Raw genomic sequence first — 26,138 nt, forward strand, 5'->3', positions numbered from 1 at the left:
TTGATTTTCTTTCAAAATAACACAATTGCTGTGTGGACGCTAGTATTGTTTCTCCAGAATAATGGCCGTTATTCCAGAATAATGGTGCAGTGTAGATGCACCCTTAGTTAGCTATTGACTGTCTCTACTTCTCATGGGCTACGTCTACACTGTAGGCTTGTTGCGCAAGAACTGTTTTTCGGAAGAGTTCTTGGGCAAAAGGTCTTCCCCAAGAGCACGTCCATACGGCCATGTGCTTTTGCGCAAGAGATGTGCTTTTGCTCAAGAGCGTCCATAGCAGTGTGGACGCTGTCTTGCACAAGAAAGCTCTGAAGGCCATTTTAGCCATAGGGGTTTCTTGCGCAAGAAATTCATGTTGTCTGTCTACACTGCCTTCTTGCAGAATAGCTCTTGCGCAAGAGGGCTTATTCCTCATGGGGAGAGGAATAACTCTTCTGGAAGAAGCCCTGTTTTCCGACGCTGTACTGTAAATTTACTTGTGCAAGAATGCACATACAGTGTAGACACTCTGCAACTTTTTGCTCAAGAACAGTTGTTCTTGCTCAAAAACCCTGCAGTGTAGATGTAGCCATGGTGTTTAAAGCTAGTCTTTCTGTGCTTATGTATTCCACAGACCAATGAGATATAGACTTTGCTGTTTGCCTATATACTTCCAAATTCTCTCTCTCAAGGAAAAAAAGATCAACTTTATCATAGTTTTTCGGCCTTTCTTTGGCTATATCGACACTACAAAGTTTGGTTGACAACACAAACGTCAGCTCACAAAAAGCTCGCCAGAGAGTGTTCACACTTGTCCCTCCGTGGAGGGATCATGTCCACATTGTGGGCGCCATCATGGACAGTGTGAGCAGTGCACTGTGGGAATGTATCCCACCGTGCCATGTTGTGGGAGGGCGGAGCTGATCCCTGCGCATCTTGGGATTCCCTCCATGTTCTCCCACAGCTTCCCCCTTCCCTTACTGTTGACAGTCACACAGTGTATACTATAGTCGTTTTTTGTCGAGTTTATTGAACTCCAGCATGGCTCCCACAATACCCAATTAGCCGCTTTCTCCAGCACTTTAAAGTCTGCTGCTCTGCAGCTATGTCAACAGATGCGCCCCTCCCACCTGCAAACTGTGGGAACTTTAAAATCCATTTCCTGGTGCCTGGCTCAATGTCTAGTGTTCCTCATGGCATCTTCTCAGGGAAGCGGGTGGCTCTCACTCAAGACCCTCTCCCATCTTGGAGCACCCTAGCGCTTTTGGTCCTCATCAGTGTGTGGGGTGAAGAATCCATACAATCCCAGCTGTGAGTGGCCTGTAGGAACTAGGATACATGCAGTCACATTTCTTGAGCCCTGCATGAGAAGGGCTACGGTCAAGACACCCTAGAATGCAGAGTCATGAGGAAGGAACTCCAGCAGGTGTACCAGAAGGTGAAGGAGGCACAGAGCCGGCCTGCTGCTGTACTCACAACATGCTGCTTTTATAAAGAACCGGATGCAATCCTCCATGTCCAGAGAGTGTGGATACTTCCCAGAGCAGAGTCAGAAACAGGAGCTGTCTCAGAGGCAGAAGTTATTGATGAAGAGCTGAACGTGGACACAGAGGTGGGCCTCCATCTGGTGACAACCTGTGTGCCAGGCAGCGGGGAATTGTTCTCAGGTCCTGAGGTTTGTGAGGACTCTCAGCACATGGAACATGAAGGAAGGGAAGAGATGTAGGGTCATGAGGCCAGGGAAGAGAGGTGGAGTAAGTTGCTGTGCAAGGCGGGGGAGGGCGAATACAATGCAGGGCAGGAAGTTGCTCTAGTTCAGCCGGAGGGAGGGTGGCAGTGGCATGGGGTGGTAAGTTGCTGTGTATTGCAGTGGGGCAGGGGTGGGGCAGGCGGCAGTGCAGGAGGGGATGGCAGTGGTGGCATGGGGTGACCAAGGCTGTATTTCTGTGAGCTGGCTAAGCCCTGCCTGGGTCTGCATTATGTCCAACCAGAGCATCCGTGTGCACAGAGATATCAATAGACTCTTGCTGGGAGATGATGATGAAGCTTTGCCTGAGGTACTTAACTTTCTCATGGAGACTCCGTGGAAGGGCTGCCATTTCCCCACTGCCTCCCCTAAACCATTCCTCGTGCTGTGTTGCTGCAACCAAGGTGGCACGTAGTTTGGCTGCATAAGGAGAGGGCCCCTTCCCCGTCCCCCGCTCGCATCCAGAAGCTGAGCTCAGGTTTGCCTGTTAGCCTTCAGTAGGGATTTGTAAGCCAGAATAATGGCCGCCAGTGGACAACTGTAGGATTATAACAAATTGTTTCCATGTGTACCTGCTGCACAAGCGCAGACAGTACGTCCTTGGGGCCCCATTCCCGGCCTTCCTTCACCCCACCCTTAAAACTCACCATGATCAGCAGTCTCACCGGGGTAGCCATGTTAGACTGTGACTTTAAAAACAACTAATAGTCCTGTGGCACTTTAGCCCTGGTCTGCACTAGGAAGTTATTTTGAAATAACCTCCCTTATTTCAAAATAACAAGCAGAGCGTCCTCAGTACTAAGCCCATTATTTCAAACTAAGGGGCTGGCTATTTTGAAATAATAAATCCTGCTTTTCACGAGGAGTAAGGCTTATTTCAAAATAGCAGTCGTGTGGATGCTCCACTGCCCCTATTTCAAAATAGCTACTCCCCAGAGCAGGGGTGGGCAACATTTTAGCGGGGCGGGGTGCTTTACAATTTTGTGAAGTGGCCCTGAGCTGCCCCAGAAGGAGCAGGGCCTCAGGAAAAAGGGGCAGGGCCAGGACACTTCTGTGCTACCTTGCCCACAGACCTCGATAGGCCTGGGAGTGGGGGAGCATATGAAGTCTTTGCCCCTCCCTCACCTTGGGAGAATCTCCAGCTGTTCTGAACAGTTGGCAGTTCCCTCTAGGCGCCAGCACCTCAGGGCAGTGGGAGGAGATCAGTCAGAGTCTGGGGGCGGGGGAAGTGCACAAAATCTTAGTCCCTGCTCTTGTATCAGTGTTTGGGATTCTTCCATTCCAAGTGCAGAGTTCTGCACTTGTCCTTGTTGAACCTCCTCAGATTTCTTTTGACCCAATCCTCCAATTTGTCTAGGTCCCCCTGGACCCTATTCCTACCCTCCACCATATCTACCTCTCCCCTAACTTAGTGTTATCTCTGAACTTGCTGAGGGTGCAATCCACCCCCCTATCCAGGTTATTAATAAAGATGTTGAACAAAACCGGCTCTAGAACCAATCCTTGGGGCACTCCGCTTGATACCAACCGCCAATCAGACATCAAGCCATTGATCGCTACCCCTTAAGCCTGACAATCTAGCCAGCCTTCTATCCACCTTACAGTCCATTTATCCAATCCATACTTCCTTAACTTGCTGGCAAGAATACTGTGGGAGACCCTATCAAAAGCTTTGCTAAAGTCAAGGTATATCACATCCACCAACTTCCCCATGTCCAGGGAGCCAGTTACCTCATCATAGAAGGCAATCAGATTGGTCAGGCATGACTTGCCCTTTGTGAGTCCATGTTGACTGTTCCAGATCACTTTCCCCTCTTCCAAGTGCTTCAAAATAGATTCCTTGAGGATCCCCTCTGTGATTTTTCCAGGGACTGAGGTGAGGCTGACCGGTCTGTAGTTCCTTGGATCATCCATCCTTCTTCCCTTTTTTAAAAACGGGCACTACATTTGCCTCTTTCCAATCATCCATGGATGTCCCCCATCTCCACAAGTTTTCAAAGATAATGGCCAATGGCTCTGCAATCACATCAGCCAACTCCCTCAGAACCCTCGGATGCATTCAATCCAGCCCCGTGGTTGTTGTGTATGTCCAGCTTTTCTAAACAGTTCTTCACCTGTTCTTTCTCCTCTTAGGGCTGCCCACCTCCTTTATATACCGTGTTGCCTGGTGCAGTAGTCTGGGAGCTGACCTTGTCTGTGAAGACAGAGGCAAAAAAACATTGTGTACTTCAGCTTTTCCCACATCATCTGTCACTAGGTTATCTCTCTCATCTAGTAAGGGTCCCACACCTTCCTTGATCACCCTAATCACTAACATGCCTGTAGAAACCTTTCTTGTTTCCCTTCACATCTCTTGCTAGCTGCAATTCCAATTGCACTGTGGCCTTCCTGTTTACACCCCTGCATATTCAAGCAATATATTTATGCTCCTCCCTAGTCAGCTGTCCAAGTTTCCCCTACTTGTAAGCTTCCCTTGTGTGCTTAAGCTTGCTAAGGATTTCACTGCTAAACCAAGATGGTCGCCTATCATATTTGCTTTTCTTACTGCACATCGAGATGGTTTGTTCCTGCACCTTTATTAAGGTGACCCATATATCGCCCTGCCACAGTTTGGAAAGCCCATTTCAGCAAAGCCAGCCACTATCTCATCCATATTTCCCAGAGTCACAGTCCTACACAGTAAAATGCAACTTATGACCCTGCACACTTGCAGAAGTGCTGCCCCAACTATAGACTTCCCCACTCCAAACTGGTTTGCAACTGAATGGCAGCAATCAGGAGTCACCAGCTTCCACAAAGCAATCGCAACGCACTTCTCTTTCCAGAGAACATCTCCCATTTGGCTGTCCTTGTGCCGCAATTCAGGGGCCAGCTTAGCACACAGCTCCAGAAAAGTTACTTAATGCATCTGAAAGTTCAGTAGCCACTGGTCTTCATCCCACACCTGCATGACAGCACAATCACATCACTCAGTGCTGGTGTCCCTAGCCCAAAAGCCACGCTCTACTGGACACAGCTGTTTCATGACAGCCCAGTGCAATACCACTTTGCTGTTGTCCCAGTCACTCAGATTGTCGTCTGCATCCAAGTCTTCATCCTCTGCTATTAAGTGCGTAAGTAGCTCTGCTGCGGCGTGTGATGTCCTAAGCAGATTGAATGCAACATGGGAGAGGAGTCTGGGATCCACGATTTCTTGCAGCAGATGCTGGAACTCTCAGCAAGGCCTGTCATTCAATTGGCACAAAAATAAGCCAGAAGCCCTGAGAGAGCTGGGAAGCAAAGAGGTGGCTGACAGGACGATTTCATGTTCCCAAAATGCCTAGTGCTACGTTGCACGTTCCTACCATGCTTAGCGCCTGACGGTGATGCAAGGCACTGTGGGATGCTTAACCATGTTGCTTTGCTCTTTCTGCCGATGGGGGGGGCTAACATTGTGGCCATGCTTGGTCGACAAAGGGTGGCAGTGTAAACATGATTTGCTGACTTTCTTTTTGGTGACTCATGAATATTGACAGTGCTTGGGTTGCCAAACCTTTCCAGTGTAGACAGAGCCATAGGGATGGAAGTTATTTGTCACTGAAACTGTGCGTTTTTCCTGACAAGTGTCTCATGGTCGTATATATGCTCTCCCTGTTTTGTCACCAAAAGGCAGGGTTTGGTGGTTTTGATATACCCCATGTCTCCAAACCTAGTGCACAGTGGGATTTGGTGTCTCTGCGAGATCTCCCTAACTATTTCATACATGTTACTGTAGGTAGAACTTTCATTTCTTACCTCCTCGGTGTCATTCCAATGCACTTGATTTTATCTCCCCTTAACTTTTTCGGGGGAGGAGCGGTTCACAATTTGACTTTGCTTCTGCCTCCTGAAACAATGGAGTAGCAGCACTGTTAAATATCATCGCGCTCTCTGAGGTCATGACACTACGCCGCTCACTAGAGAAGCAGTCTCAAATGTTGGTGTTGGTCAGTACTGCAGGGGAGAGGGCTGTTGCTTCCTAGCATTCAAAGTTCCCAATATTCTCCCCCTGGGTGATTCGTCTCTACAGCTGTCCTATCGAGGTCTTCATTGAAGCACAAGACACAGTCAGTGCTCCCTGTAAGATGTGTGCTTGGGCGACCACCCAGTAGATTTTCAAATGCAGTTTAGCTGATTAGCAGAGTGCCCACAGCTACTAAATCATAGGTGACTGGTGCCTGTGAGCAGAGGGGGTGCAGAGAGGACCAGGCAGAAAAACAGGGAGGAGCATGAGGGAGCACCTATCAGAGATGGTTGGTCTAGACAGTATTTGGTCCTGCCATGAGGGCAGAGGACTAGACTCGATGACCTCTCGAGCTCCCTTCCAGTCCTAGTATTCTATGATTTAGCAATCAACATTTTAGCAGGGGCACAGAGAGCAGTGCATTTCCTGGGTGCTACCACAATTTGCCCTTGCTACGGGTGGTGCACATCTGCACATGCCTCGGTGCACATAAAAAATGTATGCTGCACATGGATGGAAAGAATTGGAGGGAACACTGAAAACAATATAGCCACATGTGCACAGACCCACCAACAGAATGTTCAGTATCAATCTTATAATTATGGACTAGATCCTGCAAGCCTTACTTAAAGAAGGTCTAATTAAATACACTCAGGGACACTACTCATAGGGTTACATCGTACTCACATGAATAAGGCTTGTGCATGATTGGGCCCTGATCTTTGGGGCAGGGCCTGTGTCTTCTTTAATCTCTGTAAAACACCATGCAAAGTGGTGATGCTCAATAGATTTTTTAACAAAAGACAATTAATGGAGAGTGCTGCATGGCTCCATTCCTGATGTTGTTTGAGTCATTTGACACCAGGGCTGTGTCCAGACTCAGGGGTTTTTTCGGGAACAGTAGCCTTTTTCTGAAAAAACTTCACCTGCGTCTAGACTGCAGCTGCGTTCTTTCGAAATTAAATCGAAAGAACGCGGCTTTTCTTTTGACGGCGGTAAACCTCATTTCACGAGGAAGAACGCCTTCTTTCGAAAGTGCTTCTTTCGAAAGAAGGCGTTCTTGAATGTAAATAGGGCTTCTTCGAAAGAGAGCATCCAGACTCACTGGGTGCTTTCTTTTGAAAAAGCGGCTTGCTCTTTCGAAAGTTCCGCGTGCAGACTAGACGCTCTCTTTCGAAAGAGGCTCTTTCGAAAGAGGCTTGCAGTCTAGACATAGCCCAGTTTACTGGTAAAGCTCCTCAAATGTTCCCTGTAAGATGTGTGCTTGGGCATCCTAAAATGTTGAACAGTTTCCTGTGCATCTGCATGACTGAAAAAGTGATCCCAATAGTATCTAGACACTATAACTAGCTGCGTATTTATTACATTTTTTTTAAATCCCAGCACAGTTCCAAGGCTAAGTGCAATTCCTTAGTTCTCATATGTACTATTATGATAGCAGCTGCTTTACTTTTTAGGACCATTTAGCTGAATCTCAATGATTACCAATGTTTTAAAATCCTTTTACTCTTTGTCCAGACAAAGAGTTTAATTCCTTAATTCAGCCCTAGTACCAGCACTCTTTAGGAAGCATAACAGATTATGTATATGTTTAGATGGCATCCAGATTTTTTTCAATTTTATGCTTAACAATTCACTTTTATTTAACCTGTTCAGTACCAAGAGCCTCCTCAAGGCTTTTATCCCCAGTCAGGCATCCCTGAGTCAGATCCTATAGCTGGCATCGATCCTTGTGCTTTACACTTGTCTCTGTTGCTCCATTTTCATCTCTATAAAAATATGTCTAAAGTATAAACAAAAAGGTAGACGCATTTGACTAAGCGACTTGCTTGGATTTCATAAATCAATATCACAAGCTGAGTGGAATCCGCCTGGTTTTCTAACATGAGAATGGACACTGCCCGGTCTTGAATGGGTCTTTTTCTGACGGAGTGAACAGGATTGGCTCAAGCTCTCTCCCACCTCAGAGTACTAAGGACCTGATCCATCATTCATGAAAGTCACTGAAAAGACGTCTACATTAGTGGGATTTCAGTCAGGCCCTAAAAGCACAGCAAATTCATATCAGTTAAGCAGCAGAGGAGGGGGAATGTAAATGGAACATTAGCCTTCAAATAATTAGTTGGAGTTTTGTTGGTTTTTTTGGGGAATTTTGTTTTGTTTTGTTGTTGTTTTTTTCCCTTTGAATGATAGGGCAAAACGCCATTGAATGACAATAAAGGGTCAAGAAAAAGATCGGGGAAACTGTGAGCCTTTGTAGGGCAGGCCACTAAGTTCGCTCCTTTTCTGGCCTGGGCCTGACTGTAGACCCAAACTGAGCTCTCTCCTTGGATTTAGAGTCAAGCAAATCCAAATGCTAAAGTAACTTCCCAGCCAGAAAAATGAGTCCTGTTAGTAACTCAAAGCTAAGTTAGGGAAAGAGCAGTATAATGGACTGAAATTGAACAGTCCTAATAATACAGTTGATCCTAGAGCTGTTACTCACACAAGTAATCTTGGATCTCCAGGTAGTAGTGCCCACTACTCATCTGAGCAAAGGTTCATGCTCCAAATACTTGGAATTGTATTCTTTTTGCATTTGTGTTCAGGCTTACTCACCTTATCCTAAGTTAAACTAGGCAACTGAGGGCACTGGCCAGGGCAGAGTTTTTTCTGTGAATGCTAGAAGACGGGTTGTACTAGTTCTAATCAGGGTTGTTGGGTTTTTTTTTTGTTGTTGTTGCTGGTGGGCAGATTGTCTGGTCGCTTGTAGTTTCCTTTTGACCATTTCACAATCACCCATTCAAAAGATGTCACATATTTTATAACCAAACTATCCTTTCTCTCCTGTGGCCTTTTTGTGTGTGTGTCTGTACATGTGAAACATTTTTTATCGGAATTACTCTGTGGATGCATATAAATAATTAAAACATTTTTGAAAGGCACTAACCTTGTTGTCCGGAGGAGCAGGATAACTTATTTGATCCTCTCCATGACTTAACACTGTGTAAGAGAAAAATATTGACTTCTTCAGGCCAGCTTATTTCTGGCTGACTCAGCTGGTGAGCTGCAGAGACAATTTCTATGGTCTTGCACACCAGATAAAGTCCTGTTATGCCTGCATCCTCAGTCCACATCTATTATTGTGGACTGTGTTTTGTTTTCTCCCCTAAGTATACTTGGCTACCCAAAAAATTGTTCAAACTGTTTCTGTTTTCTAATTAGCTGTATATAGTTTTAATGCTAGTGGATTTAAAGTATAATGCAAAAGTATGTGCTGTATATGTTATATAATCTAAGTGCTTTTTAAGTGGTAATTAAGTGCTTTAAAATGTACATATTTTATATTAAGGACAGAAAACAAGTGTGTAATCAATCTGAGTTTGTAACTCCCAATCAAAATCCAAGAAATGTTATGATATGGCTGCCTTCCATGCTCTTTCATATTGGAGGAGGGGGGGTTTAGAGCTTCATTGATTCCTTTGAAATACCACCTTTTTTGAATTCTCTTTTTAACACTGAAGCAAGAAGTTTGCAAATAATATTAAGACAAAGTGAGAAGAGTACTATAAATACATCAAAACAGCATTGTACAAAATGTACTGTAACTTCATCTAATACATATGCACAGTGAGGGTACGTCTACACTAGTCTGTTAGTTCGAGCTAGGTAGGGTAATGAGGGCAAGCAGAGTTGCAAATGAAGCCCGGGATTTAAATATCCCGGGCTTCATTTGCATGTTCCCGGGATACATTGTGGATACATTTGCATGTTCCCTTGTGGAATGAGGAGTAACGGTAGTTCGAATTAGGATCTTTAATTCAAACTACCTACTTTAGCATTTGGATTTGCTTGACTCTAAATCCAAGGAGAGAGCTCAGTTTGGGTCTACAGTCAGGCCCAGGCCAGAAAAGGAGCGAACTTAGTGGCCCAGTTCGCTCCTTTTCTACCTACTCCGTGCCGCGTGTAGCCGCGGGCACGGAGTTCGGACTAAGGGGGATTTAAAAATGGCGGCGCCCGGGAACATATAAATGAAGCCCAGTTCGAACTAACAAGCTAGTGAAGACGTACCCTGATTTACCTTGCATGGTATGCTAGACTGATTATGAGATGGAAAAACAAGAAGTCCAGAGTTCTAATCCTACTTTTGTAACTATAGGCCCAATTCTTCATTCTTTGAATATTCAAAACTCCGCTGAAGTCATTGGGAATTTCAGGTGCACCAAAAATGCTGTCTAGGGTAAATATGTGTGGCCTTGGGCAAATTAGTTTTTACGTGTGTAAGACTGAAGTAATAACAGTCATTAACTTCAAGAGATGTTGGGTGGATTAATTAATGTGTGTACGGCTCTTTGAAGATGTGAAATTAACTATTAGGACTACATGTATTTGTTGCATAGCAAATACACTCCCTACCCTTTTTATTGTAATCAAAGGGCGTCTAGATTAAATTCGATTATTAACATATTAAGTGAGCTCATTTGATTATTGAAGAACAAAAGTTTGAAAAAGTAACTTGGCTTTGTCACATATGCTACATGGTAATTAATGGAAAGTTTCCAGGTTTGCAAAACAAGGATAATAAGGAAAGTGTTCGGCAGCAGTCTCCCTAAAACCATTTTACCATCTCTACTTTTAGAAATGCTGAGCCCAAACAAACTGTTGTTGCTGATAGAAAAACCTGACAATTACTTTGTTGATCCAACTCACCCCAGCCAGATTGACTTTGTTTACTCATCTCAGATGAGTCTTTCTCATTCATATTAACTCAGCATTGAAAAAGAACATGTGGAATATGTGCAAAAAACCCGTTTTCTGCATCTTTAGACTGAGATGAATGTAGTACATTGAGGACTTGATGTGCACTGAGCTCTTAGGTAGATTTATATGCATTAGATAGAACTGGTTAAGTTCCTTTTATCCCCACTGGGCTTTTCATATTTGTTGACCATAAAGCTAACAGCTCAGGAGAAGGAACATTTTCTTCTAAGCCTTTGGATATATACAAAATCCTCCCAGCACTGGCCATTTTTTAAGACACATCTAAAGAGGATGGACAGTTTTAAGCTCTTTTAAAACATAAAAATAGAAGGTTTACTGCAATTTGGCAGCCAAAAAAGCAATTTACAGGTCTCCCCAGAATCTATGGCTATGGGTAAGAAAGCTGACTAAGATACTATGGAAAAGATAATGGGGTCAGAGAGCAAAAGAATCTCTCCATTTTGTAACCAACCTAATCTGGTCTCCAATGAAGTTTCTTAGTTTCTTTGGCTGAGCCAATAAAGCTTAGTGTGATGGAGCAGTTGCATTATTGTGGCTTTAATATGGCTTGGGGTAAGCTGATGAGGAGCAGGGTTGCTTTAAGTTGCTTTATAGAGTCACAGCTGCTTGCATAACCTTCACTGTACAGGGAGTAGAAAGACAAAGACACAAGGAAAGTCTGAGCTCTTTCTTTAATTATTTACATTGTTGTCAATAATAAAGGGCTTTTATGTCTGGAATCTATTATTTGTATTATCAAAGCCAAACGAGATTGCGCACTGTAGCCGTTAATAAATTAGTGTGCAACATGAAAGCAGCCACATTTTCATTCTCACAACTTACTTCTGTCCAAAATTAAAAGAAGCACTTGCTAATCTACTCGGAGTCTTTAAAAAAAATGGCATGGGGTGTCATTGTCCCTCTGAAAATGGTAGTGCAATAGAGTAGGTGTTACCATAGCCAAAGAGGAACTAGGAGGCGGGAAATCCACCAGAATGAAGAAGTGACAGAAACCCCCTGATCCTGCTTAAGAACCTCTTCAGTCTTTATATTCTGCTCTTTTCTTCCTGCAGGCAAAACTTCAGTGGGAGTTTTGCCAGTGTGAGGACTGCATGGTGAGATCCTGCTAGGCATGCCGATGCCAGACAAGTTAATGTATCTACTAAAATTTGACAGGCTGATTCCACTGCCTGGGGAAGCAGATTGCCTATGTATGCTGTGGAATAACAGAAGATTGAGGATGAATGAGCAACAGGAGAATAAATGAAGAAATCAAGAAGACCTGACAAACTAACTTATACGTACATTCCACAACATCATGCGGGTGGTGGTGTTTTTTTTCCCTTTGAGGCGAAGGAGCAACAGAGAGTCAAAGCTCACAACTTCGTGTTGTAGGGGGAGTTTTTTTGGTTTGGGGGCTTTTTTAAGTGTGAGAGTAATTAGAGGATGGTGTTCTGTACATCACATCCTGCTTTCTTGGCATCCTGGTATCTGCCTGACTGCTGTTCCTTAGAACTGTTTCAATGTGAAACATTCCTCTTGTCTGTTAGAACAATCTGAAGATCTGTTGGGGGCACCCTGTTTAACAAAACCCTTAATCGCATGAAAGACAAGACCCTTATTCCACATCTTTGACTGACAGAACAGCTATAGAATGATTGCACAGGCAAGAGAGTTTTCATGGTAAACAAACAGGAGCATCTGATAAAAAAGAGCTAGCGTTTGAAAACAGTGAATTACAGACTGCCATGCGCTTTTCAAGATGTAAACAAACAACATGTCTGTTATATGACTCTCTGCTCCATCACCACTTTTTTTTTTTTTAAGTTCTGCTACACATAGACAAAGAGACAACAGGGAGACGGCGCTTGGAATGGATATCAGTGCTGCTTCTGTAATGGATGAGCCCTTGCCCTGGAATCCTGCAGGTAAGAACTAGCATGTTATTTTCAAATAAGCACAATGGAAAGAAGTTGTAAATAGTGTCAGTTGATATCCTGGAAGAATTTTGAGTGCAGAAAGAAAAAGTAAGCAAGGTCTAAAAATTCATAAATTCTTAACAGTCTGACAGCAGAACAAGGAGGCAGCGAGATCTCCCAATGAAAGGAACCAAGGACCTTGGGTTTTATTCCTGAGGTTACCACTGGTTCTTGTGACCTTGGGCAAATCACTTAACCTCTGTGACTCAGTTTTCCCATTTTTGTAAAAATGTGTATTGTTCATAAATGAAAGGGGCTATCTATGTGCAACATATTACTGTTATTCTTAGGGACATTGCTTTATGTTATAGTCCATACGGGTCAGATCCTCAACTGGTGTAAACCAGTGTAACGCCATTGACATAAATAGTTTGTAAAAGAAACAACATGATTTCGGCAAGGATGTTTCTGGAGTGAACAGAGGGGGTTCATTGTCTTTGTGAAGTATTTTAAACCTTTGACAGAATAGAGAGAGCTATAGAACAATGCCAGACTATTTCAATGTGGACAAGTAATGGTAGAAGGGCCTGTCTTACCGAGGGCATGTCTGCCTTTAAAATGCCCACTGTAGAACTTCAGTGAAGATGCTGTTGCACCAACAGAAAAGCTTCTACTGTCAGCATCATTAATCCATATCTCTAGATGGCTAGGACTGTGTTGAAGAGAGAAGCCCTCCTGCTGAGGTAGCACTGTCCACACTGGGTGAAGTTGCAACATAATTATACCGGTGTCCTTTTCTAGTGTAGGCCTGGCTCTGGTCCCCAAGCCATGTGTACTGATGCACTGAAGGATATTTGTAAAAGAGGTGATTAAGGTCAGGATATTCACCATTTGTCATGTCCAAGTATCATATCACATTTTCAAAGAGATCAACATGAAAGGGTTGTGCTACCAGAGCTGCGTTTAGTATATCCTATACCTCTTGGTTACAAACACTCATGCATGTGTGATACCCAGACACGGATCTGTCACTGACCTTGTGTCTACCAGGCTATCTTCTGCACAATGCACTGCGCTATGGGTTTGCCAGTGTTTGGGAAGAGAGGGAGGGCGTAACCCACATGCACGTACATATCTATGGACTCTTTAATTATCCATCATGTGATAGGTACCACTATTTTATATCCTATCGCCAGGCGGAAAAGTTAACGTCCACACATTAACCTTGCTTGTTTGTTTGCCAGCAAGTGTTCTGTTGTAATGTTGTCACCTTGTGTTTTAAAGGGAATTTTGGAGATGTTCACACAGAACAGGTAACATCTTTCTTTCTTTTTTCTTTTTTTTTCTCATTCTACTCTGTTTCACATCTTGTTACAAACTCCCCAGCCTGATCTTTCCTCCGCATGCAGGTCTCCTGTTAGTGGTCATTCCACTTCCAAAGGGCTTGTAAAATGGAGCCAGACCTGCATGGTTTGAATCCAGCTCTGGTTACCAGCAATCAGAATGTGTTAATGTCTGATACTGATTTGGGTGGAAAATGTGAAATGGGTAATTAGTCTCACAGCCACCACGTTTCCAACTAATTGGCATCCTTGCTGGCAGTTTCAGCAGTGACACCAACAGTTAAAGAGGCACAAAGACTTAAATTGCCCTTCATCCAATAGAACATATTGGTTATTGTAGGTGGTGTGGTCTGCACTATTGCTGCTCCAGCTCTGTAGTAGATCTCTGGATTTGTGGGACCCTTCATCCTCTAGAACAAAACATTACAAGATGTATACGTGTCTCTAAGGTTGGTGAGACATTTTCTGATCTTCAGTTACATGATCTCACTTGATCGAGAAAAAGACTGTGTTGTAATGGACACAGGCTTGGCAGCAGATAAAGTGTAGTTCTGCTCTGAAACGTGACTGTTCAAATTGTGGAACTTGTATTCATTGTCTCTCAGTGATTCCAGATCAAATGTGTGCCAAGTACAAGTCAAAATATGGGTTGCTGTTGTTGTTTTCCTGATTGCCATCCCTGCAAACTCAGGCTGGAATCTGACAGTGAGGCTGGGTTCTAGTCACAGTCAATAAAGATTATGCAAGGTAAACGCTGACTTTGATGAGACGATCTTCACATGATGCCCTTAGCGACATCTGTGCTGTTCTCTTGATTCCAGTGAGTATGTGCTCTTCTATCTGACGGATAGGAGCTGTGTTTGTACAGCACCTAGCACAATGGGGTCGTAGTGCATGACCAATGGTCCCTCTAATCTTTTCCATCTATGTGCAGTATAAATGTTATGTGCACTGAGGCATGTGCAAATGTTCACTACTAATAGAAACACAAAACCTAGCTGTGAGTGCTCTGCAAATCAGCTGAGCCACATTTGAATTTGTCCTGATTGGCCACGCAAGCACACAGTTTACAGGGAACACTGTCCTTGACTAAGGCTTCTACAACAATTCAAATAATAAAACTTGGGCATCAAACAGAATTGTTAACCAAGGGAAAAAAGAATTTTGCTTCATCTCCTGGAGCTGGGATGGCTCTTGCATGGAAGAAAAAGCAATAACAACGGATCTTTGTCACCAAAATGAGCAATTATTGACAATCATGCTAAGGAAACAAGTTGGAACCATTTTTACGTTGTCACTTTTCCGAACGGAACCACACTTCGGATCCTTACGAGCAACATTAACTTGAACCTTTCCTCATCTTTTAGTGCTTAACTACATAATTTGAACAACCTGTTACTGTATTGTTATAGAGTATCACAGGCATGTCCATCCTTTGCACAGTATACTTCGTGCTAAATGTTGTGTACAGGTTCAAAATCGAAGTATGATTATTTTCCATCATTCTGCGGGGCTTAATATATTTTCTCTCTCTACAGATTTGTATAAGAGCGTGGAGAAGTTAAAACATGTTTCCTTTTTGTCCAGCTAATTGGACTGAAAGTTGTTGTATTGAAAATCACAGAAAAGGGCCTGGTACAGTTGCCTATTGAATTCAGTATCAATATTGCCAAGCTCCTAGGGAATGAGGCCTATGCTTTAGGGAGATGTGTCTTCAACTAACGGTATGTCTAGACTACATGCCTCTGCCGACAGAGGCACGTAAACTAGGCTACCCGACATAGTCAAAGAAGCCGGGATTTAAATATCCCCGGCTTCATTAAAATAAACATGGCCACCATACTGTGCTGGCTCAGCTGATCGTCGGCACAACGCGGCAGTCAAGACGCGGACCGGTCAACAGGAGAAGCCTTTGTCGACCACTCCCTTATGTCTCGTGAAACTAGGTTTACAGGAGCGGTTGACAAAGGCTTTCCCTGTCGACCGATCCACGTCTTGACTGCCGCACTGTGTCGACGATCAGCTGAGCCAGCACAGCACGGCAGCCATTTTTATTTTAATTAAGCTGGGGATATTTAAATCCTGGCTTCTTTGACTGTGTTGGGTAGCCTACTTTACATGCCTGTGTCGGCAGAGGCATGTAGTCTAGACGTACCCTAAGAGACCATTAAAATGCATTCACTGAGAGGGCCAAAAGCTGGGCTCAGCACTCAGCCAAAGTTGGGGCTGTCCTCTCGATATGTCCAGTGAGGAGCAAGACAACTCCTCCCACCTACCGCCACAGAATGGCTGTGAAACCCAATGGCTGAGTTATCCCTCCAATGCACCAGTGAATGCCCAGATTCATTCTTCTGTTCCTTTACCTCCTGTACATTGAAGCAAAAGGAGCCATCACTGTGCTGGGTTCTGGGCCACAAAAGGGGTGCACACCCAGAGCCTAGCCATTTCTCGCACAGTGAGATTGCCCTGGTTCTGCTATTAGGGAGACCTCTGTAGCCATGAAGCTGGGATCAGAAATGAGTGGAGACCAGGGGCCTTGCTAAGACAATATCCACATAATGTCAACAATCTCTTGCACATATATCATTACCTGTGTATACTTTGCTCACTGCAAATCCTGAAACTGCAGGAAATTGTTTCCATTCCCGTGCCAGGTCCAGAAAAAACACTGCCACGTAGCCAAATATTTGACCAAAAAAGACTTTGCCAATGTAAAGTGATTAGTTATTTTCTAGAAGAAATGGCCACTGAAAGTCCAGCTGATCTAGTCATTAGAGGTACATGTGGGACTGAATGTGGAAAGTCAGATCCAATTACCAAGTCAAATTTCTGGCATTTGAGATCTGGCATTTGGGTTCAGTGAAGTCTTGTGACTTCCAATCCCTGACTCAATTCTGTTCCCAATTTTAGTTTACCTGGGAGACCTTAAGAAAGCTCCACATTTTCAGAAGTCTCTCTTGATTTAAGATGCCTTAATGTTTAGATACCTAATTTGATACAAGTAAGTCTCCAGAAGTGCTGATTGCCTTTGTGTATAAAATTAGGCTCCAGATGTCTCAGATTGCAAATGCAGGCCTTCATCTCTTTATGGCTCAGTCTCTTGCTCTGAAATTGGGATGATAATGCTTCCTGACATTTTGTATAACTCTTTGGGAGCCTGGCACCATGGAAGTGCAAAGTTATTAATTATTTCATTGTATATTAACTTACAAAATGACCACAACAGCTACAGGGCAGAATTCCTGTGCTACGGTCTTAACAGAAGACAAGACAGCAATCCATCTCATACAAGGAGGACTAGGAATGAAAAAGGAGCAATAGCTGCATGGCTACCATGAAGATGTAGACTATCTCTAGTGATGAAATGTTAGTAAAAAAAATGATTTGAGCAGGTGCTAGATGCCTGCACTTAGAAACAGAAAGATGTTAATAATTATCCAGTAGTCTAGACTCAAAACTAGAGTTGAAATGTTCAGTATCAGTGAAACAAATGAAAGTTCTAAGAGTCTAATATCCATTAAGCCAACTTAGAATCTAACCACTTACAAACTTTGCCTCAAGATCTGCCTGGGAGTTGTGGTATGGTAGAGGCTGTGCATGAAATTCACCAGGAAAGCTGAGTTGTTTCTGCATTTTATAACCTTAGGGGTGTGGTAGGGAGGTGCTGAATGGGAAAACACTTTCATTTTCCTAGAACAACTGTTGGCATTTACATGGTGCAAGAAGCTTTATCTAGTGACGGCCAAGTACCTCCTTAAAAACATGCTCTCTAACTTTTTCCCTATCCATCAAGCAGCAAAAATGCCGTACAAGTGGCTGGAGCTAAAATGCAGTATTGCCAGCAAGACAAAATTCTAGCTGTTGAAATCTTTTTTGCCTTAAACACACAGCAGTAATACATGAATTGTGCACTGAAGCATTGTTGAAGAACGTGATGTGTATCTCTGTGTTTGAATATATATACCATAAGATGGAGCTGCTGCTCTGATAAATGCTCTTTATTAGGTTGCAAGGTTGGTTTGTTTGTTTTTTTCTCTCTCTCTCTCACTTGAAGTGAAAGAGTGAAAATCAACATGAACTTGCCAGCACACACATAAGCCTGCGGCAGCCTTAACTTACACATCCTTCTAGTTGCCAATTTTCCACTTTTTTTCCATTTAAATTAATGTATTTTATAAACTACAGTAGGGTACATACACCCACTTTCCTTTGATTTTGACTCCACGCCTAGTTTTCTTTGCATCGTGAAGAGGTTTCTGCCCATATGCAATCAAAAGGGAAGCAGTGATTCACTATAGCATAACACTTTCTGTAGCAAAGTTTTCACACTTTTTGTAGGCATGCTAACAACATATATCATGAAACACCCTTGCATTTTAGCACATGCTGTTTTCACAAATTGTCATGTTGCTTACAAAAATAATGGCCTAGGTTTCAGTTATGCATTTGCATTTGTTGTACATACATAGAAGGGCCTCCAATTCATGTCCACATAAGTATTTGCAGACTTGTGTTAAAAGTACAAAATTGCTTCCCTATCTTTAAACATCTGGCTCCAATAATACACTTTTAGAATGTTTGTTATACATTTGAATTAAAGATAGCAAAATTAGGTTTCGTTTTTGCAAAATAATCTTCCATGCGGTAGTTAATATTTAGAAAAGTTTGCATTTCTTTGGGGTACTGGGGGGGCAGTTTCTTAAATATAAAAGGGTAAATTTTTACATCTGTCGTATTTAATGTCTGTACTGTACAGTGAGTGATTTTATGCTTCTTTTTTCTCCTCAGGAGAATGAAGGAAGTGGATCTCTCAAAGTGATACACTTTGGTCTAGTATAACCAAAAATATGAGTACTTTCACTTTAAAAGAAAAATAACTAAGGCCTGATTGAACTCCCACTGAAGTTCATCACAATCTTTCATTTGGATCAGGCCTTTCAAGAGACAATTAAGTTACACGTTTCAGCAACGTTCTAAAAACACTGAATTATTGATTTATAGGCAAAAATCAGACTCACGTTTATTTATGTACAGCAATATTGTGACGTTTTCAGCATGATCTCCTATGATGTATAAAATCCAGTACTCATGGATAACAGTGTACAAACGGTAACATTGAAAGATTTGTTTTTCACTAAACAAATCCATAAATCTCATAGAGGAAATTCTCTGTAATTCTCCATGCATTATATATTTTAATAATCTTCACTTGGATGTAGATTTTAATGTCCACTTAAGGCTGTGAAAACCATTCTGCTGAGATACTAGCAGATAAAATCTTCACTCAGGCTACTTCTGTGAAAGAGCAGTCTTTCACAGTCAGCAGCATTTTTCTAAGAACGCTCTCAATTTTCAAATCTACATATAGCATCTTAGCTGAAGAACCATTATTTTGCCTTTAAAAAAAAAAAAAAAGATGGAGTCTCTTAAACATCATTCCTTTGGAGTCCTGATTTTAATCTTGCTCTTCTAGTCACTAACAGAAAATGCACTGAAAAGCAACTTAAACTGTTTCATTATAATACTAGTTCCAGAACTACTAAAGGAGAAAAGGAACTTTATGGTGTTTCTTCCTTTCCACTGTTTGATCCAGAATATCATGTATATACATATGTATTGTTCTTTATTGTATATACACATATAGATTAAGCTTGATCTTTTGAACTGGTCAGTTATGTAAAACTGAAAGCCAATGATGTAGTTGATTTTGCTTTTTGGTCACAGTCTTTAAATGGTATTTGTCACTAAATAAATATTATATTTTTATTCAAAATAAAAAGGTTTTAAAAATTCAAACTGTGTTAAGAATATCTTTTTTATGTAAAGTGTATTGATTTATTGTTTATTGGTCCAGCCATTTTTTCCTATGAGTGTCAAAAGACTGATGCAATCTAACATACACTAAGAGGATTGTTGGTTCGGTAGTAATACAAAATGCAACGTCTTTTAACAGTCTCTGGGTATCCGCATATTTAGATATGTCTGTTAAAACATACTGAAAAGCTTCTGTCTTGAGTGAACAAAACTGTTAAATGCATACAATTCTATGTATTCAATGGGGAAAACATTAATAAAGTGAGAACTGTGAAACAAACAGTTTACTTCAGCATTTCCCCACATGCAGCAGTATATGTAATGGATGATTGGTGCGCTATGCCTCCTTACAGTAACTTGAGGAGAGCATGTGCTGCATATGATACAGATTTATATTTAATTTCTGAGATAGATAGATGCAGTGCAACAACAAACCGAGGAAATCTCTCACTTGCTCTACATAACATGTTGAAATGTGTTACCTAGCCATAGAGCTATTTTGCTGAATTGAAGCCATATTTCTGTCAGTACAAGTGATGGTCTATATGTGGGATTAATCTGACACCAGACAGTGATCCTTAATCCTTCAGTATATCATAATCTATTTACTTTGCATGCTAAGAGGATTTCAGTTTAAAAATATACAGGAAGTGATGCTAGAAATGTACATAAGATCAAGAATGCTGTTTCCTAAAAATCTCAGTTTTTAATAAAATCCCTTTATGGCTTTCTTGGAGCTCTATCCTGGAAAAGAGTTGAATAGGGATTTATCTGAAAATGGGCATATGTTTTTCTTTATACTTCAACCTTGTGACCATATTCAGCCGTCTTCTTCCCTGCCGTTTTTTGTTCTGGATGTAAGACATGAAAGAAAAGATCTCCAATGAAGCAGTATCATTTTCCAGGCGTTATGCTGGGAGATTTTATTGACAAAAATTAAAATAGGCTCTGAGCTCATGTGGAATTTTTGTATATATTAATTTCTATTTACATTCACGAGCTAGCAATGACTATTATCCAGTGGTCGGCACAAGGAAAGCCACAAATGGATTGTGTGCAGTGGTTCTTTACTCATATCATGGAGGAGAACAGTGCATGGATCTGTAATCACCCCAGAAAGAGCGTCTACAAAATAACTGTTATAAGATACTTGTAATTTAAATGTATAACTGTATAATTTACACTTCTCCTGCTTTTCTGTACATGCTCTTCTCAATTATGATACTTAGCATTTATATAGGGTTTTATATCTACTAAGCCAATAATCATCTAATGATTAGCACGCCAATCAGGAGCTCAGGGTTCTGTTTTTAGCTCTGACAGTAATTCCTTGCGTGATTCTGGAAAAGCTCGATGTGCCTCCGTTTCCCTCGCTGCAAAATGGAGCTAATAATACTCCCCATCTTTGTAAGATGTTTTGAAACACTAGGATGCAATGGGATATGTGAGTGTCATTAGGATTGTAGTGTTGCTTGCCCTTTGTTACACTCCTGTACAGTAATCACAAAGGGTAAGTCTACACTGCACTTTAAAATGGACATAAGATGCGCAATTTGCATTACAAAAATTATGTATCTTATTTCAATTTTATTTTGAAATAGACTACAGGCAGTCCCCGACTTACGCGGATCCGACTTATGTCGGATCCGCAGTTACGAACGGGGCTCCCCCGGAGGACACGGACTGCGGGACCTCGCGGTCCTGCCGCCCGTGTACGCCGGGGCTTTCTCCGCGTCTCCCTGGTCTGCAGACCAGGAAGACGCGGAGCAAAGCCGCGGGGGGGCTCGGGCAGCGAGGCAGCCCAGGCGCGCCTGGGCTGCTCCGCTGCCGGCTTTCCCGAGGCTTTGCAAAGCTGCCTCGCTGCCCGAGCCCCCCCCGCGGCTTTGCAAAGCCTCGGGGAAGCCGGCAGCGGGACAGCCCACACGCCCCGCGGCTGTCCCGCTGCTGGCGTCCTCAGAGGCTTTGCTCCCCGTCTCCCTGGCAGACCAGGGAGATGGGGAGCAAAGCCGCGGAGGACCCAGGTAGCGGGACCGCAGTGAGTCTCGGTCCGCCGCCCGCGTCTTCCTGGTCTGCTGGGGTGGGGTGTGGGGCGCAGCTAGTACGCCCCCCCCCCCCAGCAGACTAGGCTTTTCTCCAGACGCCTGGGGCAGAGCAGCTGGGGCGCTGCCGGTTGGTCCCGCAGCGCCGCTCTGGGCGCTACTGGACCAACCCGGCAGCACCCCAGCTGCTCTGCCCCAGGCGTCCTGATTCAGCCGCTGCTGGTCAGTTTCAGCAGCGGCTGAATCAGGACGCCTGGGGCAGAGCAGATGGGGTGCTGCTGAGTTGGTCCAGTAGCGCTGAGGAGCGGCGCTACTGGAGCAACCCAGCAGCACCCCAGCTGCTCTGCCCCAGGCGTCCCCAAGTCAGCTTCTGCTGAAACTGACCAGCGCTGACTACAGAAAGCCGGAGGCAGAGTTGCTCTGCCCCGGGCTTCCTGGAATCAGCTGCTAATCAGTTTCAGCAGCAGCTGATTTGGGGACGCCTGGGGTTCTTAAGTTGATTCTGTATGTAAGTCAGAACTGGCGGTCAGTTTCAGCAGCGGCTGAATCTGGATGCCAGTTCCGACTTACATACAGATTCAACTTAAGAACAAACCTACAGTCCCTATCTTGTACGTAACCCGGGGACTGCCTGTACTTTGAAATTTGACATGTCTACATGGTGCCAAATTTTGAAATAAAGTGCTATTTTGAGACATCCCTTATTCCGTATGGAATGAGGTTTACAGGGATGCTGAAAGAGCACATCTGTTATTTTGAAAATTATTTTGACATAACGGACGCGTTTCTAGGTACCCCAAAATAGTACTGCAGTCTAAACATACCCAAATAGAAAACCCAAGACAGAGAAGGGTTAAACGCCAACATTTTCAAACCTGAGTAAACATTAAAGAATAACAAAACTAATGAAAGTAGCAACATGATAAATTAGATCACACCCATCTTGTGAGCCCAATTTTGCATGATGTACAGAGCAAACAAAACAAAATACTGTGGCAGCTCAACTCAAATATTTTCCAGACTAGCCAACTTTTTTAATGACTGGGCTTTGCCCCATGAACAGAAAGGGATTTATCAGTATCTTCCCCCCAACCTGCTCTCCGCACCATTCACCAGATCCCCACAACCATGGCCACCAGCACTTACATTGAGTGTGTGCATGCCCTCGGATGACAGGAAGAGTAGATGACAAGTCTACTAGCGCCAGGTTCGTTGGGTTCTTATCTGGCCACTTAGGCTCTGGTGCTGCCAACTTGGCACCTTTCCCCAGCACCAAACTGTTTAAAAAAAATCATACAGCAGATGTCATGTTTCACTGCCATTTCGGGCATGTTTACAACCTGTCATGTCACCCAGCCCATGAGCTACTCAACTGTCTCAGTCAGGTTTTAAAAAAAAAATCCCTATATCATACCTTGTGGCTGTGTCTACATTGGCATGATCCTGTGAAAATGCTCTTTAATTCAGGAGTTCTTGCGTTAAAAGTATTTGCACAAGACAGCGTCTACACTGGCTTGTGCCTTTGCACAAGAGATGTGCTTTTGCGCAAGAGCATCTGTGCCAGCGTAGATGCTCTTTTGCGCAAGAAAGCTCTGATGTCCATTTTAGCCATCTGGCTTTCTTGCGCAAGAAATTCATGTTGCCTGTCTACACTGGCCTCTTTCGCAAGGACACTTGCACAAGAAGGCTTATTCCTGAGTGGGAGCATCATATTTCTTGCGCAAGAAGCCCTGATTTCACACATTAGAACATGAGTGTTCTTGCGCAAGAACTCCCCGCCAGTGTAGACAGGCAGCATGTTTTTGCGCAAAAGCAGCCGCTTTGGCACAAGATCATGCCAATGTAGACACAGCCTGTCTGTTTTCTTGCAGTCCTCCATGCATCACAGTGACCTGCTTTAGCCGCCAGACATGAGGCCTGCTGCTGGGTTGTCTTTCAGGTGATGATGGGACATTGAGGGTGAAATTGACATCACCCACCTAAATCCCAATTTCTTGGGCTCTTCACAAGAAAAATGCGAGAGGACCACATCTAAACACGCATCCATTCTAGGGCCAGTGCACAGTCCGATCTGTAGACTAGAGAAGCAGCCACCCATCACCTGGGCTGCAGGAGTGCCCCTCCATCTCAGTAGGCTGCAAGATTGTTGTATCCAACATGGTCTCCCGGGATAGGGCAGTTTTGCTAACTGCACCTGCGTACCCAGAATTTGCAGGCTGTGGTAATTGTACGCTAGCAGCACTTCGACTGGATGCAGAGGGTAGGAGAAAAAAACCTACGTGGACGAAACCCAACAGAATCTGGCAACAGTAAAGAAAACGTCTCATGGGCCACACACAAAATCCCAAGGTGTTGCATGCAGCCCTCAGGCGACAGTTTAGAAGATAGGATACACAAAGAACAAGTTAAAAATCACTTAGGAAAGTTAGATGTCAGCAAGTCACCAGGTCCTGATGAAATGCATCCCAGGATACTCAAGGAGCTGATAGAGGAGGTATCTGAGCCTTTAGCTATGATCTTTGAAAAATCATGGCAGACAGGGGAGATTCCAGAAGACTGGAAAAGGGCAAATATTGTGCCCATCTATAAAAAGGGGAATAAGAACAACCCAGGAAATTATAGACCGGTCAGTTTAACGTCTGTCCCAGGGAAGATAATGGAGCAGGTAATTAAGGAAACCGTATGCAAACACTTGGAAAGTAATAAAGTGATAGGGAATAGCCAGCATGGGTTTGTGAAGAACAAGTCATGCCAAACTAATCTGATAGCTTTCTTTGATAAGATAACGAGCCTTGTGGATAAGGGAGAAGCGGTGGATGTCATATACCTAGACTTTAGTAAGGCATTTGATACGGTCTCGCATGATATTCTTATTGATAAACTAGGCAAATATAACTTAGATAGGGCCACGATAAGGTGGGTGCATAATTGGCTGGATAACCGTAGTCAGAGAGTTGTTGTTAACGGTTCTAAATCCTGCTGGAAAGGGATAACAAGTGGAGTTCCTCAAGGGTCTGTTTTGGGACCCATACTATTCAATATCTTCATCAATGATGTAGATATTGGGATAGAGAGTACTCTTATTAAGTTTGCAGATGATACCAAACTGGGTGGGGTTGCAACTTCTTTGGAGGATAGGGACATAATTCAAAATGACCTTAGCAAGTTAGAGAAATGGTCAGAGGTAAACAGGATGAGGTTTAATAAAGAGAAATGCAAAGTGCTCCACTTAGGAAGGAACAATCAGTTCCATACATACAAGATGGGAAGCGACTCTCTAGGAAGGAGCATGGCGGAAAGGGATCTAGGGGTCATAGTGGACCACAAGTTGAATATGAGTCAACAGTGTGATGCTGTTGCAAAAAAAGCAAATATGATTCTAGGTTGTATCAACAGGTGTGTTGTAAGCAAAACTCGTGAAGTCATTCTGCCGCTCTACTCTGCACTAGTTAGGCCTCAGCTGGAGTACTGTGTCCAGTTCTGGGCGCCACATTTCAAGAAAGATGTGGAGAAATTGGAAAGGGTACAGAGAAGAGCGACAAGAATGATTAAAGGTCTAGAGAACATGACCTATGAAGCCAGGCTTCATGAACTGGGCTTGTTTAGTTTGGAAAAAAGAAGATTAAGGGGGGACATGATAGCGGTTTTCAAATATCTAAAAGGGTGTCACAAGGAGGAAGGCGAAAATTTGTTCCTCTTGGTTTCTGAGGACAGGACAAGGAGTAATGGGCTTAAAGTGCAGCAGGGGAGGTTTAGATTGGACATTAGGAAAAAATTCCTAACTGTCAGGGTGGTCAAATATTGGAATAAATTGCCAAGGGAGGTGGTGGAATCTCCCTCTCTGGAGATATTTAAGAACAGGTTAGATAGACATCTGTCAGGGATGGTGTAGACGGAGCTTGATCCTGCCTTGAGGGCGGGGGGCTGGACTCGATGACCTCTCGAGGTCCCTTCCAGTCCTATTATTCTATGATTCTATGATTCTATGACAGGTTGCCCACCACTGTGCTAGAGCTAAGGATTCTGGGTAATCATGGGTGACAATGTTTTGTGTGATTACTGAGTATGTGTGTATGGTGTGCAGGGAGAAAGTAGCATGTTTTGTTGGTTAAACTGTTTAATCCCTGAGTGTTAGTTTCTGGCTCCCCCTCCCCCTTTTTAATGAGAAAGATTGTAGAGAGGACCCTGTTGTGGTTTTTAGCAATTTGGCTACATGACGCTAAGTCATTCTCTCAGAACTTTGGAAGTAACCCCGTAGTTCACTGGAGGCAGTGAGGAGGGGGGTTGGCCATTTGTTTTTGTTTCCAAAGGAGCTTGCTTGTCAGACACAAGCTATAGTTGATGAGAAAAAATGCTTAGCTGAATCTCCCTTTTCTAGTCACAGCCTCCACACTGCCCTAGTTTCCTCACAGGCCTTGCTCATTAGCTCAATGAATATGGTTTTTAAAAACCCACTATGGAGTGCAAAGAGGTTAGAAAAATCATCAACGCCAAGACTGGGGCTGAGATTCTAAACCCTACAGCCCTGCTCTTCCAAACACAAATAGCATTTGGTTACTACACAACATGAGCCAC

General features: G+C 43.4%; 1 protein-coding gene across 3 annotated transcripts in view; it reads left to right on the forward strand.

Annotated features, from left to right (window-relative positions):
* WDPCP (WD repeat containing planar cell polarity effector) overlaps positions 1-19,506 on the forward strand; it is a 248,485-nt gene extending 228,979 nt beyond the window's left edge. For all 3 annotated transcript variants that reach the window (XM_075925595.2, XM_014569024.4, XM_075925596.2), the window contains 3 exons: positions 12,276-12,376; positions 13,652-13,680; positions 18,499-19,506. In XM_075925595.2, the coding sequence (XP_075781710.2) occupies positions 12,276-12,376; positions 13,652-13,680; positions 18,499-18,549 (181 nt within the window). In that variant the 3' untranslated portion in view covers positions 18,550-19,506. The remainder of the gene's footprint in view (positions 1-12,275; positions 12,377-13,651; positions 13,681-18,498) is intronic.
* The last annotated feature ends 6,632 nt before the right edge of the window (positions 19,507-26,138 follow it).

The sequence above is a fragment of the Pelodiscus sinensis genome, chromosome 3 (assembly GCF_052426305.1).
Source record: "Pelodiscus sinensis isolate ZL-2025 chromosome 3, ASM5242630v1, whole genome shotgun sequence".
Taxonomy (NCBI): Eukaryota; Metazoa; Chordata; order Testudines; family Trionychidae; genus Pelodiscus; species Pelodiscus sinensis.